The sequence below is a fragment of the Archocentrus centrarchus genome, chromosome 24 (genome assembly GCF_007364275.1).
Source record: "Archocentrus centrarchus isolate MPI-CPG fArcCen1 chromosome 24, fArcCen1, whole genome shotgun sequence".
NCBI classification, from domain to species: domain Eukaryota; kingdom Metazoa; phylum Chordata; class Actinopteri; order Cichliformes; family Cichlidae; genus Archocentrus; species Archocentrus centrarchus.
Genome location: NC_044369.1, coordinates 8,774,820 through 8,794,695, shown reverse-complemented (window position 1 = coordinate 8,794,695; position 19,876 = coordinate 8,774,820). Strand labels below are relative to the sequence as shown.

The 19,876-nt window shown below is 40.7% G+C and overlaps 1 protein-coding gene across 1 annotated transcript; it reads left to right on the top strand.

Annotated features, from left to right (window-relative positions):
* Positions 1–748: 748 nt before the first annotated feature.
* On the top strand, positions 749–18,691 carry heca (hdc homolog, cell cycle regulator). The gene is made up of 5 exons (XM_030721729.1): positions 749–1,158; positions 4,187–5,258; positions 6,808–6,974; positions 9,498–9,652; positions 18,202–18,691. The coding sequence occupies exons 1-5, from the start codon at positions 1,020–1,022 to the stop codon at positions 18,364–18,366; spliced, it is 1,698 nt and encodes a 565-aa protein (XP_030577589.1). The 5' UTR covers positions 749–1,019; the 3' UTR covers positions 18,367–18,691.
* Positions 18,692–19,876: the final 1,185 nt, after the last annotated feature.

Below are 19,876 nucleotides of genomic sequence, written 5' to 3'. Positions count from 1 at the left end.
GTGTAAGTAACTAAACTGTCAAATAAATGTAGTGGAGTAAAAATGACAGCATTTACTAGTATTTATCTTAAGGACACACAAAAGCAATTAAGTAAATGCATTTTGTTTTTGGGCTTTGACTAATAATAATTAATGCCACTAATAATTCAGATTGCTATTACTGCCTGTATTCTTCTGTTCAACATTTAGTCTACGAAATATTATGAAACACTGAATTATTAATATTATTTATTCATTTATAATTTTGTAAGAACCATTGGCACTGACAGGTAACAAATTATGGTAATTTCTTAGCTTGGAAATAACACAATATGCAGTATACAAATCAATAAAATAAAATGCAATATAAAAATATCTTAAGAATGTGGAATCTAAATAAATATTATTTAAGTATTTAGGGTAAAAAGTATGTATTCAAAGAAAAATACTTAGTAACGATATCCTAATTGTATAACGTTGAAGTAACTTGCTAGGCTTTCGTTTTGCTGAGGACTTTTGAGCTAATATGTACACTACCAATCATGGGTAAGTGTGTCCAAACCTTTGACTGGCACTGTATGTAAGAAGGCTGTATGGAACATGCAACAATGTTATGTTTTTAGTTTTTAGTTGCGTCTGACCCTTGATGAACTGGAAAATGTCAATAGAGGCAGCAAATTCCGAGCTTTCCCACGGGACATGAACGCGGCAGAAATCGCTGACAGCGAACACGGGAGGCGGGGTCCTGTGACGTCAGGGGGTGGAAGAGAACGGCGGAGCAGGAATCAAAACAAGAGACGGACACGCCTTCGCTCCTAAAGGTTATACCAGCTTATTTGTTATACCTGCTGCACTAAAATTCGGCCCGACGTGCACGAAGAGGCCAAAATCATCACCACAAAGAGAAAACCCCGCATTAAAAAAAAAAAAAAAAGGTGCAAGAGCCCACTGCAGAAATGGAGTCCACAGAAATGTCAGACAGCGCTGACAGGAGTCGTTGATAGAGGTCGAAAATAACACTGACACCCGAATCCTGTAAAATGCCCAACCAGAAGAGCAGCAAGGGAAAGAAAAGCAAACGCACGAACAGTAGCGGGGATGAGCAGGAAAATGGAGCCTGTGCGGCTGTAACAGGAGGCGCGGCCGCGGCGGCTGCACCCAGAAACGAGCGCTCGAGTGGTAAGAGAGGAAACGGACGCAGATGTAGTGAAGTTTGGTGATGCTGCCTTCCTGCCAGGGGGGGAAGCCCTTTCTGTCTGTCTGTCTGTCTGCACGACTGTGACATACATGCACTGCAACAATGCAATTGTCTCTATCCCCTCCATCCACTTGTTCCTTACATGCCAGGCTAAACTTCGTGTAAAATATATGGTCTTACGGTTCCTTGATTAGTGGTAAATACGGGCTACATTTGTCGAGCACGATTTCAGGCCTTGCATAGTTGTTGGAGTAGCTATTGCTCAACTGCGCTCAAATGTTGGTTGGGAAACCGATTTTTTAAAGGCTACCGGGTTTTGTGTTAACGCAGGAAGACTGTTGGACAACAGGCAAACCTTTCGAAGTAGTAGGTGTTGCTTGATGTGTCGGATTTGTGCCGAACTTGACAACGACTGCTGATGTTTCCTAAATCGACTGTGGTCGTGTTTTATTGGCTTCAGCGGTGGATGATGGGAAAGAAACGAAATCGTGAAATTTATGAATGGAGTTCGGCTCCTCGGAACTCCACTAGGAATAAAGGGGATTATCTTGTAGCCACGAGAAGAGTTAACAGCACCGTGCAGCTCTTTAATTTGATTGTCTGCATATGCACCGTGAGGATCGCCGGCCTTTACGTTCGGTGTTGCGGGCTCTCTTGCAGGCCTCAGCTGTCTTTTCCTGACGGGCACCTTGTCCACAACAGTTTTTTGGTTGTGGCCTTCCTCCTCCAGGGTAATACTGACAGCTCACCGCTTGTGTGCGCACTCAAGTTCAAATCCAGCTCACTCGGACATGAAACGGCTAGAAAAGTAATCCTGCTGGGCTGCAGGCATTCATGCAAACTACAGATTAAAGAAAGCTTCAGTTTGGAAGCCACTTCACAGCAAATCTCTTCTTAATTGCCAGGTATTGCTAGCGCAGCATTGCACATGCAGTGAACATAGTCTGTTTTTACATTGTAATAAAACTAATAAATACCTGCTTTGACTGTTTTAATATATGAAAGGGAAAGTAAAGCAAAAATCAGCATTTTTTTTTTCCTGTGGAGAAAGTGAAGAAATATACTGTGTAGGTACTTAGTAATTACACTTTTAAAATCTTTAAACTGCCGTTTCATTCTGTTGGGTCAAAGTTGCAAAATCTGTGCAAAGCTTCTGTTCTGAAGATGCAGTTTTAGACACCAGAGTGATACAGTATTAAAAAAAAAGTGTGTTGTTTATTACCGTGTGGTGAGTTAGAAAGTGAAGAAGAAAGCCCTAAAATTGTACCGGAAAAGGAAGGAGGAAACCTTCTCCTCACATACAAGGCCTTGAATAATCAGGCCCCATCTTATCTCAAAGACCTCATAGGACCGTATCACCCCAATAGAGCACTTTGCTCTCAGACTGGGATACTTAAGAGTAGAATGGGAGGCAGAGCCTTCAGCTTTCAGGCCCCTCTTCTGTGGAACCAGCTCCCAATTTGGATTTGGGAGACAGACACCCTCTCTATTTTTAAAATTAAGCTTATAGTTAGGGCTGGAGCAGGTGACCCTGAACCCTCCCTTAGTTATACTGCAATTAGCTTAGGCTGCTGGGGGCTTCCCGTGATGCACTCAGTGTTTCTTTTTCATTCAGGTCTTTTCACTCTTGTTTATACTCCACTCTGTATTTAATCATTAGTTATTATTAATCTCTGGCTCTCTTCCACAGCATGTCATTTGTCCTGTCCCGCTCCCCTCACCCCCAACTGTTCGTGGCAGTTGGGGATTCTGCTGGAGGTTTCTTCCTGTTAAAAGGGAGTTTTTCCTTCCCACTGTTGCCAAGTGCTTGCTCATAGGGGGTCGTTTTGACTGTTGGATGTTCTTTGTAATTGTTGCACGGTCTTTACCTTACAATATAAAGCACCTTGAGGTACCTGTTCTTGTGATTTGTCTCTGTATAAATAAAATTGAATTGAATTGAATTTAAAAACAAATAAAAAACATTAATTAAAATCCCAAAGTGGCGCGTTCAGTTTGTTTGAAAAAAACAACAACACAAATTTCTTCAGTTTCTAACAGTTTGAGACAATGAAAAGCAGAAGCTTTTGTCATTAACAAAGATAAAAGATGAAACATAAAATGTGAAGTTTATGAAGGTAAAATTAGCTTCTCAGATTCTTTATTTTATGTCTTTTTGGAGAGAAATTAAAAACTTCTTGGATTGCATGTTAAATTAATAGTAAATATTGCCACTGGATTAAACAGTACTGAAGTTAATTGTTAGCTGTAATTACCTCGCCCACCCATAGGTGGAGGGAGGTTGTTTTCTTTGAATTTGAATGTAATGTGGAGGAGCAAAGCTACCAAATTAAAGCAATAAATTACATGGAAAATGAAAAAGGAAACTTAATAAGAAGGAGACTTAAATCAAAGGTAAATAAGAATTATAATTATGTCATATTTTATCAGAAGTTTTTGAAACTGTTTGTAGTTCAATAAATGGCGAATCAGTGTGTTTATTGATACTTTTATTTATTCATTTTGGCATTTTATGTCCTTCATATCTTTAAAAAGCATTTCTGGTATTTTATGTAAATAGACTAATCATTTGAGACACTTGAGGTTTATTAGAAGAGTGAGAGGAATAAAATAGGCTGTAGTAAGAACACAATAAAATCACACTCTTTTTGCTTGGTTACATTTGTTGCCAAATATCTGATAGATGTAGATGTTTGTTGTCATTTAAGATGTGCAGGAAAGCATAAAAAGCTATATTTGAAAATTTTTGTTGGAAAATGTGGAGAAAGGTATTAAAACCGCAATTCCAAAAAGTTTGGGACAATATGTAAAATGTAAACAAACCCATCTTTTATTCACACAGAAACCAAATGCTCTGTTGTGAATAAGATATGGGTTTGTGAGATTTGCAAATCATTGCATTCTGGTTTTATTTACATTTTACGCAGCCTCCCAACTTTTTATTAATTGGGGTTGTAAATACAGTTGGCTTTTTTTTTTTTTTCTCCTTCCTACTCTCTGCTCATTCAGAGGTCCAGTGTGCGACCCCCCTGGGCTGCAGCTTGGGTCGTGCCATTGATCTGGAGAAGGACGACTGCCAGCGGGTGGTTTGCAACAGCGAGCTCTGCCCTTACGGCAACTGGATGCATCTGCAGTGTTTCTACGAGTGGGAGAGCTCCATCCTCGTCCAGTTCAACTGCATCGGCCGTGCGCGGTCCTGGAATGAGAAGCAATGCCGGCAAAACATGTGGACCAAGAAGGGCTATGATCTGGCCTTCAGGTTCTGCTCCTGCCGCTGTGGCCAAGGTCACCTGAAGAAGGACACCGACTGGTACCAGGTGAAACGCATGCAGGACGAGCGTAAGAAGAAGTCATCGGAAAGAAGCATGGGCAGGACTGGAGCCAGCGGAGGGGCTTCTGGGTCCGGGGATGGGCTTTTTGATGAACCCAAGAAAAGCAAGCCACCTGGAGGAGCTGCAGGAGGAGGCAAACTAACTAATAGGGCCTCTAGTCAGGAGTTACCTCGTAGACAATCAATGGACCGACAGAACTCCATAGAGAGAGGTGGAGCAGCAGGAGGAGGGGGAGGAGGAGGATATGCAATAGGAGGGCCCTTGCCTTTTGGGCCTCATCAAAAATCTCCATGTGACTCCCCAGGACAATCTCCTCCTACTGGCTTCACCTTCTCCCCCACTGCTGCTGTCGGATCGGTGGGTGGAGGAGCAGGTCTGCGGGGTTCCCGTCAACTGGGAGAGTTCTTCAAATCAGCCGTCCACATGGATGCACAGAGGAAACACTTGCTGCTCGGGGGATCTCTCAGTCGGAGTGGAGGCTGCTCCATGGGAGCCTCTGGCGGTGCAGCTGGTGGTCCTCACCTAGATGCAGGGTCTGTCCTGCCCCTACAGCTATCCTTTACCCTCCCGCTTCACCACCGGCTCACCTCTGGCAGTGTGGGTGATGGCAGCCACCCTCACCCAGTGCAGTTCCTGAGGAGGCTGGACCTCTCGGAACTTCTCACCCACATCCCTCGCCATAAGCTCAATACCTACCATGTCCGCATGGAGGATGATGCCCAGGCAGGCCAGGGAGAAGAGCTGCGCAGGTAGGGCTTCTGAGAAATTAAAGTTTCTAAGGCTTAGAAAAATGGTGCAATACTGAAACTTACTGCCAGAATTTTATGAAAAACATTTAATTTGTGAACAAATGTTAAAATCATAAACTTGAGATACTTACATTTTCAAATCAAACCTTAACAGAAAGCTAACACATAATACATATGGTGTTAGACACCAGTTACAGTTGCTGTAAAATTACAGCAATTGCACTATGCTATTCAGGTAGTACAGTACTGTGCAAAAGTCTTGAACCACCTCTCATTTCTTTACATTTGGCTTCCAATGAGCCAGAGTTTCTTGTAATTCTTAAGGTGGTTTTGAGCAATAGTTCTCCATCTTTTGAAAAACCTTCTTTAAACATTAGTTGATTGTTCACTCACTTTCAGTCCAGTCCAGTTTAAAAAAGGCACCTAACCCAAAGGATGAACCTGTGTTGTGCCTGCACACAACAGAAAACTTGGCAAACAACCTTTTAAATTGTTCTCAATTTGACCACAAGTAAGTTGTTCCATTTTCTTTATCTTTAAATCAATGAAAAATTACAAAGATAACACAGTTTGGGAAGGATACAATAGTATTTTTGAACAAACAAGGTGATTCCCAAAGATCTATTAGTTGGAAATGTAGCATATCTCAGCATGGTGTGCAGTATGTCCTTTAAAAAACTGAGAAATGAACAGCATCTGAAATGGTTGCTAAATTACACAAGAACTGAACTGAAAATCAGTGGGTTTTGGTTCAGATTCTTAGCGATATTTACAGAGGAGGTCAGGAGAGAGGAACAACAGTGAGTGTCTACGGCCATATGTAAAATATAGTGGATACTCTGTCATGGTTTGGGGCTGCATTTCAGCCAGCGGTGTTGGAGATCTTGTCAAAATTGATGGAATTACAAATGCAGAAAAGTACCATCAGATTTTGATCCACCATAGAATACCAAGTGGAAATGCATCTGACTGGCAACAGCTTAATTTTTAAGCAGGACAGTGTTCCCAAACACACTGCCAATGCAGTAAAAGCATACCTGGATAGAAAAACACACAGTAGAACACCATCAGTCATGGATTGGCTTCGCCAGAGCCTGGACCTCAAAATTATTGAAGCAGTGTTGGACAGAGAATAAAACCAAAGGCAGCCAACATCCAAAAAAGAATTATTCCTGAAGACTACTTAGAGAAATTATAAGAAAGCTGCCTAAGAGAGTTCAGGCTGTGTTGAATAATAAAGGCAGTCATACCAAGCTTGTTAAAATTGTGCAAACTCTATTTTTGCTTTATAGAAATACATCTGTTTATGTTTGCATATCTTCAGATAAATCATATATTTGACCCTTTTCCTAGCAAAATATAAAGAAATAAGGGGTGACTTGAGACTTGCAGAGTACTGTATATTTGCATAAGAATGGGCCAAAGTGAAGTAAAACAACACCTGTTCATATTCAGAAAATTGCAAACTCTTTAAAATGAATCCATTATGTGTTTTTTATTTTTTTTTCCTTCATGATGGTGTTTTTACTTTGCTGCCGTTGTTCTGTAGGTTTATTCTGTCAGCTCTCAGTGCGAGCCAGAGAAACGTGGTCAACTGTGCACTGTGCCACCGGGCATTGCCTGTGTTTGAGCAGTTTCCTTTGGTGGATGGGACGCTGTTCCTCAGCCCTTCACGCCATGATGAGATTGAGTATGATGTCCCATGCCACCTTCAAGGTCAGACATGGTTTTAACTGCATGGAATGAGACCTGTGCTTAATGTGTTTAGGTAAATATTTATACACGTAAGACTCACAAATATACAAATTAAAAAAAAAAAAAAAACCTCCCTCTCACCCCCCTACAGGGGTGATATGTGTGTGTTCCTTAAGTTCAGTTCTTCTATAAGAGGTCTGGGAATTTGAGGGTTCTGCGTAGTAGCTCAGCTGTACCTCTTCTGAACAGAGACCTCTTATGTTGTGCCTGAATCTGCTGGAGCCACCCTTACAGTTTAGAAGTTATAGCTCTTAAGTCTCCTATTACCACTGGGACCACTTTAGACTTTACCTGCCACATCTGCTCCAGTTGTTCCTTCAGCCACTGGTACTTCTCTGTTTTCTTGTGCTCCTTGCTGATGTTGCTGTCCACTGGGATTACCACATCTATCACAACTGTGGTCTTCTGCTCCTTGTCAACCACCACTATGTCTGCTTTGGCCAGAAGTGCTTGTCTGTCTGGACTGTGAAGTCCCACAGGACCTTAGCCCTGTTGTTCTCAACCACCTTTGGTGGTGTCTCCCATCGGGTCTCTGGACCTTCTAGTCCATATGTGACACAGGTGTGACACAGTCTCCTTAATGTATTCGTGGATGCTCCGTGTTTCATCCTGGATTGTTGCTCTGACACTCACTAATCCTCGCCCTCCCTCTTGCCATTGCTCATAGAGCCTCAGGGCGCTGGACTTTGGGTGGAAACTTCCATGTATTGTGAGGAGTTTTCATGTCTTGACATCAGTGGCATCTATTTCCTCCTGTGGCCAGCTTATGTATTGATGGTTTGGAAACATGGCACTGAGTATTATGGCCCACTATATCCACTTTGGTGTCATCTATCCAAAGATATTGTTCCAGAAGTTTTGTGGTTTGTTCAGATGCAACTTTACAAACCTAAGCCATGTTGCCCTGTTCTTTTTAGAGGGAAGAGGCTTTCTCCTGACAACCCTTCCAAACAAGCCTTACTTGATCAGAATTTTCCTCTTACTCTACTGTCATGAACTTTAACATTTAACATACTGAAGCCCTTCGAGTGTGAGATGTAGCTCTTGAGGTTTCTGAAATATCTGTCAGCATTGCATGGTCTGATTTTGGGGGGAATTTGCTGGGATGTCCACTTCTGGGAAGACTGTGGCACTGTGTTAAAACATGTGAATGTTTCAGACCAGCAAACTGCCAAAACCTCTACTTTTATAGAGGTGGTCACGCTTGCTCCTGATCAATTAGTCAAGTTCATTTAAGTAGCAGCACCTGGCTAGAAGATAGACAGAAGATAGAAATAGTCGAAGTAGGATTGTTTTATTGGCTTATTTTGCATCAGATGTGGTGAGGAAACAGCCTGTGTACTGTACATTTGATAACAGAAGTTTCTAACCCATTCTCTATTTGATTCTTGTTCAGTGGTGCAAATTGAAATAAAAACATGCAAAGGTTTTACACTGGCTTTATTGTGATTAATTTTCTGACTTTGGCAATCAAATTAGAAAGTGAAAAAACAAATGTAATGCAGTGATGATATATCATGCAATCAGAATATTTAAGTAAAAATGATATTTAAAACATTTTTATTAAGGGAATTAAACTGATTTCAGACTCATCCTGTGTTCTGTGTTACTTGGAGCCTTTCAGTATTTGGTTGTATTGTGTTTTCAAACTGACAAGAATATATTCATTTTCTTTTGTTTTGTCTATTTGCATGTTTTTTTTCTTAAGTGGCACTTCACTGAGATCTCAGGGTCACTGCGCTGTTAAGACTACTGCAGAGTACGACAACAGGATTGCTGCTAATCATGAAAAATGTATATACTCAGTGGTTATAAATAAATTATTAGCACATCATGAGGCTCAATTATACATTCCTGTTCCTTTTTCAAACTGTGTTTTCCTATGTAAAGAGAAATTGATCCATCAGTAAGCCCAATCTACACTGTGTGAATAGACATAAAAGGTTTTCTGCTGGCTTCTGCACAGTCCTACATGAATGTGAATCAGCATGAAGCTTCTTTGATGTGCTGGCCTCCAAGCTTTGATATGGATGTCCCTGATATGCATCACTATGAAAGGCTTATTTATTCAATTTTTGCAGTTTTTTTGTCAGGCAGAATATAAATGTTGGTGAAGGAGTAGTTTAATTTGTGTCATACAGATCTAAAATAGAGTTCAGTTAAACGTTTTTCTAGTGTTACAGTTATATTTGAGCTAGAAACAGGAGAAGTAGGAGGAAAAACACACCAAAGAAATCATAAGCATAACTCAGGCTTGAGCTATATAGCAAAAACATGATGATATAAATGACTCCTGTGTAATGCAATACAGTGGAACGACACCAAAGCAACAGGCTTGCCCAAAAAAAAAAAAAAAAAAAGCCAAAAAATATTAAGCATTCATTTAAGCACTATGAAAGTCTATTGCATGAACATGACAGTGGACTTTTATGGAGGTTGTTTTTTCAAATGTATTATAATTGTTCCTTGCTTTTCTTTCAACAGGCCGGCTGATGCACCTCTACGCCATCTGCGTGGACTGTCTAGAAGGCGTCCACAAGATTGTCTGCATCAAGTGCAAGTCACGCTGGGATGGGAGCTGGCACCAGCTGGGCACCATGTATACCTACGACATACTGGCTGCTTCACCATGTTGCCAGGTAGAAACAGTGTTCACTGAGGGGCAGAGGAGAGTACGTAACTGAAATGAATTAAACAAAAAAATAATAATAGAAGAGCAGTAATTTGGCAGGCAAGAGAGATAAAAGCAACAACCAAAGACCTGCTTCTTACGGGGTGTGTAAGCAAGTGTTTGCTAAGGTTATCTATTTATGAGGTGATGTGTTTACAGCCTAATTAAAACAGCTCTAAATCAAATCTAGAGATTCAACAGCTGCTGCTCCCAAAAGGCTGTGACCCCATTATTAGCAAATTATTATTATTAACATTTGCTCATGAATACTAAAATATAAAGTTGTACCTGGTACTAGTAATCTCTGAAATTCTATGATTCAATACAATTCAAAAAGTCACACAACACATAACTTGTTTTATGAGCTATTGCTATGTTATCCTTTGTGGATGCTGTTTGTGGAGCACTGCCACAGTTTATGTGTTCATATCTGGCAACCCTTCAGGATATGATCGCTTTGAAAGCATGTCGTTAATATAAAGATTTACAATGTCAAGTTTGACAACAATGTCAAGTTGTCAAACTTGACATTGTATTAATAAATCTTACTTTCTGTAGCAAAATAATATCAATTCCAAGCTACTTATGTGCTTTTTAGAGGAATTTGGTTGTCATGTTGCCATGAATGTATTTTTTGGGCACCAGGTACTGACTGTTGATTGATGGTTCTACAATGTCTTTGAACTTGGCAAGGCCAAGGCCTATTAACTTCTCATTAGTGATCATGATTGACGACAGCTGGTAGTTTTCGCTTTGCCAGTATAAAAAGGATTTGTTGATAGCAATTACTGGACTGACCAATACTCAGAACAGTGGGAAAGTCCAAAGAACTCAGTGAAGCTCTAAGGAGAATTTTGTGGAACTGTAGCTGTAAGATGGCGGACCTTGTTGGTACTAATTAGGTCCGCCATTTTACACTGAATCCAAATGAAACCATAGTGTTCTTTGATGTGGTTTCACTTTTCACCTGCATACCTACAACTGAGGCAGTGGAGACTGTCAGAAAATGGCTACAGCAAGACAGTTTCTTACAAAAGAACTTGCTTTACTCCAATCAGATTTGGACACTGTTAGACCTCTGCCTTACCACAACATATTTCAAATACAATGACGACGTCTACAGACAAAAGCAGGGGTGTGCCATGGGCTCCCCAGTGTCACCTTGTAGCCAACCTTTACATGGAGGAAGTGGAAAGTAAAGCTCTTGGCTCCTTCAAAGGGATAGTACCTAGACACTGGTACAGACATGTGGATGATACTTGGGTCAAAATCAAAATGCAAGAAGTAGAAGCCTTCACTGACCACATCAACTTAGTGGATAAAAACACAAGGTTTACCAAGGAGGATGCCAATGATAATAGGTTACCGTTCCTGGACTGTGCTGTGCTTATTATGGAAGATGGAAGCCTCAACATTAAAGTTTGCTGGATGCCCACACACAGACCAGTACCTACTCTTTGACTCCCACCACCCACTGGAACACAAACTTGGGGTGATCAAGACCCTGCAACACTGAGCAGAAAACATTCCCTATGAGGCAGAAGGGAAAGAAAAGGAACACTAACATGTAAAGAAAGCTCTTAAAACATGTGGTTAACCCAACTGGGCATTCATCAAATTAGCAAACTAGGGACAAAGAGAATGACAAACGGAACAACATTGTCATCCCCTGTGTAGCAGGCTTGTCAGAGAAACTTGGGAGAATTTTCTCCAAGCATGACATCCCAGTATACCTATACCTAGTCATACCCTAACAAAAAACTTGTTTATCCAAAGGACAAAACTCCTAAGCACAAGCTTAGCGCCATAGTGTATGCTCTCCAGTGCAGTTAAGAGTGTTAGTACCTCTACACTGGAAAAACCAAACAGCCACTTCTCAAGTACATGACACAACATAGAAGAGCCAGTTCAACAGGACAAGACTCAACTGTACATCTGCACCTAAAGGACAAAGGATACTATTTATCAATGGATAAAGAGTGAACATTAAGGAATTGACATTGACATAAATGGATGTCAGTGGTCACATTTTTGACCAGGAAGACAAATGGATTGAAAGAGGAGTTAAAGAAGCCATGTATGTCCACTGTGATTGGCCATCTCTGAACAGAGGTGGTGGATTATGACACCAACTGTCTCCCATTTATAATCCAGTCCTGAGCTCTCTTCCCAGGTGTTAGTCAATAAAGATAACTTGCTTCTTTACTCCATCTTTATTCCGCGTAGTCACCCACCCGAACAAACAACATTCCCTGTACACCAGGCAGAACCCCCCAAAACATAAACACTTCTCGCATAACAGTGCCCCTAGTGGACGGACATGTAATACAAACAAAGCAAAGGAGTAACAATCTCCCACTTTTCTTAAAAGAAAAAGAAACAAAGATGTATATATTAAAACTCATGACAAAACACAACCATTAAGGATTTTTTTTCTTCTTTCTTTTGTTAGACCAGTTCCAACCTGGTAGAATGCGAAACATCTTGCGAATAAATTTATGGAAGAACCCAATGTCCTTCATAAAGAGCCTTAAGGAGTGAGGTTGTGGATGCTCCCCTCTTTGTTAAACAATCTGCGAGTTGGTCTTTTGTTTGAGACCACAACACTTGAACTTTCTCAGTTTGCACCAGCTCTTTGATCAAACTGATTTCCAGGCGTAACCTTTTCTCTGTAACAAACTTAGTTGACTTAAGACCATCTACAAGAGAGAAGTTATCGGTCACACAGAATATTGGTGGAGGACAAGCAGTACTACCGTCACTGAGTTCAGAAAAGAGTGTGGAAAGAAAAATGGCATTATCGATCCCCTCAGACATCGCGAGTGTTTCACCTGCCAGTGTGCTTCTGACAACTCTCTTCAATTCAACTGACTTGGCCTTGAGCTTACACACAACTCTGTTTGCTTCTTTAATGGTCTGTACTGTAGCATGCTTGAGACCCGATGCTAAATTACTAGCATCGAACATGACATCAGGCCTGCTCTGTCTTGCCACCCACAGAAGTTGGCCTATCTTTGATCTGAGCTGCTCTGTCTCCTTTTCAGTGAGAGGTGAAGCTGACTCTGCTGCTCGTGAGGGTGAGAGGTGTATGGACTGCAGGTGCTGAATGTATGTTTCTTGGTGTATTTGTACCTTCTGACCTTCAGTAACAAGATCTACCCCCACATACGAAAAACTATTGTGTGCTTCACGACCGACATCAAACTTTGATCTCAGGTGGGGTATGACTGACTCTGCAAACATGTGTGATCCACCCCATATAAAATCATCAACATGACAAGCAAGTACACCAGATACATTTTTGTGCTCATCCAGCCAATAGAAAACTGCAGGGTCCACCTTAGACATGATGCCTCCTGCTTCCATCATGATGCTTTTTACCCTGTTATACCAATACAATGAAGCATCAGCTAGACCATACACACATTTTTTTAGTTTCCAAAGCACACCTGTTCTATTGGCCTCTGGGGGAGGTTTGATGAAAATGTCTCTGGACAGTTGCATACCTTGCAAAAAGGCAGATTTAATGTCCATAGAGTGAAGTTCCCATTGTTTTTGACATATAACTGCCACCAGAAGTCTCAGTGACTCTGAGGCACAGGTTGGAGAGTCCTTTTGTAGGTCAGAAGCTTGTAGCTCCTCAAATCCTCGTGCAACAAGTCTTGCTTTTGGTATTATTCCATTTTCAGTCTCTTTGAGAGTGCACACCCAACGGGTGGAGACGCACTTTTGTCCTTTGTCCTCCATTTCTTCAAACACGTGGTTCTGTTTCCAGCTTTTTATTTCATTTTCCTTTGCTTCATCAAACGACATGTCCTTGCTCACAAAAACATTCTCGTGCGTATCCGTATCCTCAGCATCTGCCTGGACGTGAAGATCCTCCAACTGTGACAGATCAGCTGATTGACTGTTGCCAGCCACTTCTGCAGGCTCAAGCAGCACCAAGTTAAACCAGTTCTTGTATTTCCCAGTTGCTTTACCTGCACGCCCCACAACTCTGGCCTTTTGTGAGACCCCCTCTGCATTTCTGAATGTCACAATTTGACCTGTCTTTATGATGGTGTTCCCATTGTGCTGTCTCTTGGCCTCTGCATTTTCAGGAGCAGGCAAAGGATAATTCTCAGGATTTTCTGCAATAATGTCTTCTCCTACATTCTCTTCAATGATGTCCACTGTATGTTGTCCTTGATTATGCTCTTCATTGCATGTAGAGTGAGGTGCTTCATTCTCGTGAGTAACTTTTCTCAATCTGAGTTGATGCACTCTGACACAGATGCCTCCATGTCTAACAAAAACAACTGCACCATCTTGACCAATCACCACTCCTGGTCCTTTCCATTCTGGACAATCCACTCTTTTGTAAAAGACTTTGTCTCCAGTTTGATATCGCTCGTCTACGGGCCGCAGCTGTTTCTTTAGTGCTCTGCGTATCCTTTCTGAACATTCTGCTTCCGTAAAAGCTTTTCTTGCAACATGCAAGGCTGAAATGTGCTTGGCAACCCATTCACTCTTGGTGGTGCCCTCTAGAGCTGGAGCTTTATCTGTTAATACAGAGGGCAGGTTGGGATTCTGGCCGAACACCAGTTGATGTGGGCTGTATCCATGGACACTTTGCATGGAGTTCTTTGCCATCAGGGCCCAGGCCATAGCAGTGCTCCAGTCACATCCAGTACTTGCTTTGACTTTCAGTAGGATCTCCGTCAGAGTTTGATTATGGCGCTCTAACAGTCCATTGCTCCATGGACTGTAAGCAGGTGTTGTCTTAACTTCAATATTAAAGTTCTCGGCCATGTCTCTCACTTCCTCGTTATTAAATTCACCACCATTATCACTGAACAACTTTTGTGGTGGGCCATGCACACTGATCCAATCATGTATAAAACATTTGACTATTTCAGAAGACCTCTTGGTGGTTAAGACACTACCAGCACTGAAACGGGTGAACTGGTCAATAATGTGTAGGTACCAAACCCCAGGTTCAAGTTCGTGCAGATCTACGGCAACTGTTTCATTGTATGTAGATGCCAATAGTAAGCCGACAGCAGGTTTTGGTTTGATCTTACAATACCTTTGACACACTTCACACTGGTCCACAACCCTTTTCAGTAGGCTACCACATTCTGTGTCTTTGTTGCCAGAATTAGTCAAAAGTCTCTGTATTTTATCAGCAGAGGCGTGTCCAAACTGTTTATGAAGTTTCTCCAGAACTTTCATCTTTTCACTTATGTCCATTTTGTCTGTTGCAGTCAGTATTTCTTCCTCAGTAGTTTCTAATAGCTCATCAAAGTGAATAAGATTTTTACTGTCCACAATGTTCACGCAGTAATGACCTGAACTGGTAAAGTCCAGTTTGACAGGCTGGTTGAACATCACTGCACTGTCCCTATCCATGTCCAAAACAGTCCCTGCCCTTTTTAATGAGGTTTTACTCAGAAGTAGCGGGATGTTAACAGGTACTACTTCAGTTTCTATATTACACTTTGTGTTGCCAATTTTAGCAGGTATTTTTACCTTTTTGATGGAGTAGACGATTTTTCCATCACCAAACTTGAAGGGCCTGTGGCTCTGTGTTTCTGTCTCTTTCATAATCTTCAGACTTTTCTTTTGGAGTATAGTACTGTAGTTGTCCAACCACTCTTGTCCACAAACTGTCCTAGTGCAAGCAGTGTCTATTATTGCCGAGTCAAAACATTCTGTCATGAATATTTCTGCATCTGTTGGTGATTCTTTGGTGTACAGAGTTAAATTGCACTCTTCCACGTCGTTTGTGTCCTCAGCAATTTTAATACTATCAGCTTTGTGCGGGCAGTTTTTAGCCCAGTGAAAAGTACTTTGGCACACTGCACATTTTGACCGTCGTCCGTACTTATCCAGCGGGTTTGTACCGGGCTGCGGAGTTTTCTGATGGGGACTTTGCCGCCAGTACTTGCCCTTTTGCCGCCGTTGCTCCGTTACAAATACAGACTCCTGGCTAATGCCTTCTGCTGCCGCACCTCTTTTCTCTCCAAATATTCTCTTCAATGCGGACTTCATAGAAGCAAATGTTACATCTGAGCATGCCGTTAAAGCCAACTGTCTATCCGTTATATCCAAACACGCGGTATCCAAAAGCTTAAAGGCCAAAACCGCGTCAGGTAGCTCCATGTTGTATTTCTTCATGCGCGAGTAACGCTGCTCAAAATCAATAATATAGTCCGCCATCGACATGTTTACTTCTTTTATGATATGGTCAAAATCCGAGTACGCCTCATAGATCCTGTCCTTTTCCTCTTTTAGAAACAAGCCATCTAGTTTAGCAAACAATGTGGTCATTCCCGTGTCTTTATTTAGATCGTCTACCGGAATTTCCATCGCCGTGTCCCGCGCTCTTCCAGACAGCGCCAGGGCGACAGCAAGCGCTTGCTTTTTCTTCTCCAAATCTGTAACTCTCGTCCAAATGTTGACTTCATTCTTCCAGCTTTCGTAAGGCTTCCCTTCTTCAAACGTTGGCGGAACTCTGTAGTTACTAACCATCCTCTGCTACCAATGTTAGTCAATAAAGATAACTTGTTTCTTTACTCCATCTTTATTCCGCGCAGTCACAAACCGGAACAAACAACATTCCCTGTACACCAGGCAGAACCCCCCAAAACATAAACACTCCTCGCATAACAGTGCCCCTAGTGGACGGACATGTAATACAAACAAAGCAAAGGAGTAACACCAGGCTCTTCAACCCCAACTCACACCTTTCTACAGGTGACCTCAATAGGTCACTTGATAGAGTGGGGTGAAATCTCACAGTGGTCTCACCCAAAACCACTCATTGTAATGACCCAGGCCTTTTTTCACACCATGGTGCATGTGCATTAATGAGTGTATGTAAACTTCTGACCACAACTGTAATTCTCAGATAATACAAAGATGTTAATTTTAATCTCAAAAAAAGCAGTGAATCCACACACATTTGAAAAGTTATTTTTGTTTTAACTCTTTCCACTACAAAGATGACATTTGATGACCTCTCTGTACCCCGAATGACAAGTTTTGACACCTCAGTATATATCAATAAAGATGTGGTTAGACTATTATTAGAATAATTCCAGATTTTTCCAAGTGTAGGCCTGGTAAGCTATATGGGTAGAGATCACCCTCAGTAACTTCTGATGCACTGATCATTTTATTCTGGAAGCAGGCCTGATATATGGCAGAAACTGCTCAGTTCAGAAAAGAGAAACAAGGGTTACCCCTGGTAGGTGTCCACGGGAGCCAGAGTTAAACAAAAGACTGAAATTAGTCAGTTTCCAAGTGTTCCTTTTGGCTCTAATTTGAAAGTTCTACTGGATTCTGTTTTTTTGAGTTTGAATGCAGTCAGTGCTCTCAGCATTTTTCATCTGGTGTTCACAAGAAACCCATGATAGAAGTATTTAGATATTTAATTAATTAAAAGTATCTAAGCTCCAGTGTAGAAATACTTTTATAAGAAAAAAGTCATGGACTGAAATTAGGAGTCCAGAATATATAAAGTACAAAACCATTCTACTAAATAGTTAAAGTAAAATAGTCATTATGCAGAATGGCCCATTTAAGAATACTGTTATCACAGCCTCTAATAATACATTAATATTTACTCATACATAATAATTTTCTTGCTTTAACTGCATCTGCAAAGTAGTATAAATAGTATAAAAAGCACATTATTTGTTATCTAATTTTAGAGAATTCAATTTATTATTTATATAGCTATCTCAAGGCTCTTGAAAATGTAAGGAGAGAATACAATACAATATTAAAGAGAGAATCCCAACAATTAGACAACCCCCAATGAGGAAACACTTGGCGACAGTGGAAAGGAAAAAACCCCTTTTCAACAGGAAAAAAAACTTTCAGCAGAACCAGGATCAGGGAGGGGCAGCCATCTGCTGCAAATGGTTGGAGCGTTAGGGGAAAGAAAATAAGGAACGAGGAGCATAGAGAGACCATGAGTACTACAACTACAGGAGAGAGTAGGCAAAAATAAATGGCATGTAATAGTGATATATAAACACATGGGGAATGAATAGCATTGTACTGTGCATCATGGGAAGTCCTCCAGCAGCTTGATTCGGGGTCATCTGATCCTATCCTAACTCTAAGCTTCATCAAAAAGGAAAGTTTCAAGCCTGATCTTAAAAGGGGAGAGGGTGTCTTTCTCCTGAATCCAAACTGGGAGCTGGTTCCATGGGAGAGGAGCCTGATAGCTGAAGGCTCTGCCTACCATTACACAAATAGTAGTAGTATTATAACATTAAAGCATTGTGTATATACTATATTTTTGCAAAGTGCATTCAGTCTCTTATCTAGGGTCACTGTGAGTTGTTGCATGTAAAGACTCCAGAAGAAGGCAATGGGATGCAATTAAAAGCTGCACGGGCCATTAAACTGACATTATTTTGTCACTTTTACAGCTCAGAGAGTCACAAGTGATCTTCCATGCTGATATCTTGCCTTTTTGCAGCTTTAGTTGAGCCTTGAAACTTGTGTCCTGTGTGTCCTCAGGCCCGTCTCAACTGTAAGCACTGCGGGAAGCCGGTGGTGGACGTTCGAGTCGGGATGCAGTATTTCTCCGAGTACAGCAACGTCCAGCAGTGCCCTCACTGCGGCAACCTGGACTATCACTTTGTTAAACCTTTCTCCTCCTATAAAGTACTCGAGGCTTATTGACAAATGTTGCTCTTGCATGCTAGTTGAGCTGCTTTTTGTTCTAATTTTTTTCTAACACAATCTAGGAAAGATTTTATTTTTTGGGCCTTAAGGTGGTTTTTAAGTTCTCTCTCTTTTGATTTCTGTACAGGAAATGTATGACCCTAGTTAGAGAAATAAAGTTTCCATGACAGTATCTCTGCAGTTAGAGATAAGTGTTGATAAAGTGTTGAACTGACACTTAAGTCAAGTGAACACATTTATCTGTGACGAGTGAATGTATCTGTATGCCAAATTTACTTTTATTTTTTACCAAAAACAATCTTGAATAAAGCTGAGAGAGATAGACACTGGTGTTGGTTTGATATTTTCCTCATGTTTAAAGCAGCTTTTTTCATAAGAATATGTTCTATCTTGATTTAAAATCTTTACTTCCTTTGTGCAGACATGAAAACTTTCCATCATCTTCATCATTAGGCAGATTTAAACTGTTTACATGTGGAAAGAAAAAAGAATCAAATAAATTCACACCTATTATGCCATTTATCTATTTTACATTTCACAGAATCATCAATTTATGGGTGTGCCATTGTCGTCCAACAGGTAGTAAATCCAGATAAGGGAAAAATACCCTGGGCCATGGTTAAATAAAGGTAACACTGACTTGTTGCACCATCCTGTGGCAAAAAGTGGTATTACACGAAAGTGCAACCCGACCCTTGTTCGACTTCAGTTGATATCAGTTCAAAATTTTGACATTAAGTCAGTTCTTCATGTTGTGTTGATGGTTTTTGTAATTTTTTTTAAAATTAAAACTACTTTTAAGCCCAGAAATTTACAAAAAGTACCTTTAAACCCTCTACTCTTACATGACAGAATGTAATTTAACTGTCATAATAATACATGCCATACAAGTGTTGAATTATGATGGGGTAGTTTTGCATTGAATTATTCATTATAATATCACTTTTTGTGCGACCAAATGAAAAAAAACAGTCTTTAGAAATAATTACCTCCACCAAGGGGGGGTCATGTGATTGGTTTGATTTCTCTGTTTGTCTGATTATCTGGATTACTCAAAAAGTCATTTGATTTGCTGATGTTACCTCAAACTTAAAAAAATCATAAATATTTGAAACTGATGCAAAGATGGATCCAGAAATTTGATTCAGTAATATGTATCAAATGTAAAAAATAAAACATTCATGACATCTTGAGCTCAAGAAAATATAAGTTAATCCAGATCCAGATCTATCCGTCTCGATCCAGGGACTCACTTTAATTATTAATGTAATCTGGAATCTGTATAAGCAGCAAAAACTGATGCATACCTGAGTTGATGGGGACTCGAACTACTGCAGCTGTCAGTAGTGATTTTTTTTTTTTAACTTCATGACTAATAATTCTGTATCAGTCACCATAAAACGTCTTTTTTGGGGAATTTGGCTGCCAGAGGTTTAGGCCGATCTTAAAACCTGTAGGTCTCTAGATGTACTGTACACAGCATGCCGTAATGCTCTTCACTGCCTGG

Excerpts from the sequence above, each read along its gene's own strand:
- heca (XM_030721729.1), top strand. The coding sequence starts at position 1,020 with ATGCCCAACCAGAAGAGCAGCAAGGGAAAGAAAAGCAAACGCACGAAC. Across the intron at positions 1,159-4,186 it reads CAGAAACGAGCGCTCGAGTG|AGGTCCAGTGTGCGACCCCC; the intron begins GTAAGAGAGGAA and ends CTGCTCATTCAG. Across the intron at positions 5,259-6,807 it reads CAGGGAGAAGAGCTGCGCAG|GTTTATTCTGTCAGCTCTCA; the intron begins GTAGGGCTTCTG and ends GTTGTTCTGTAG.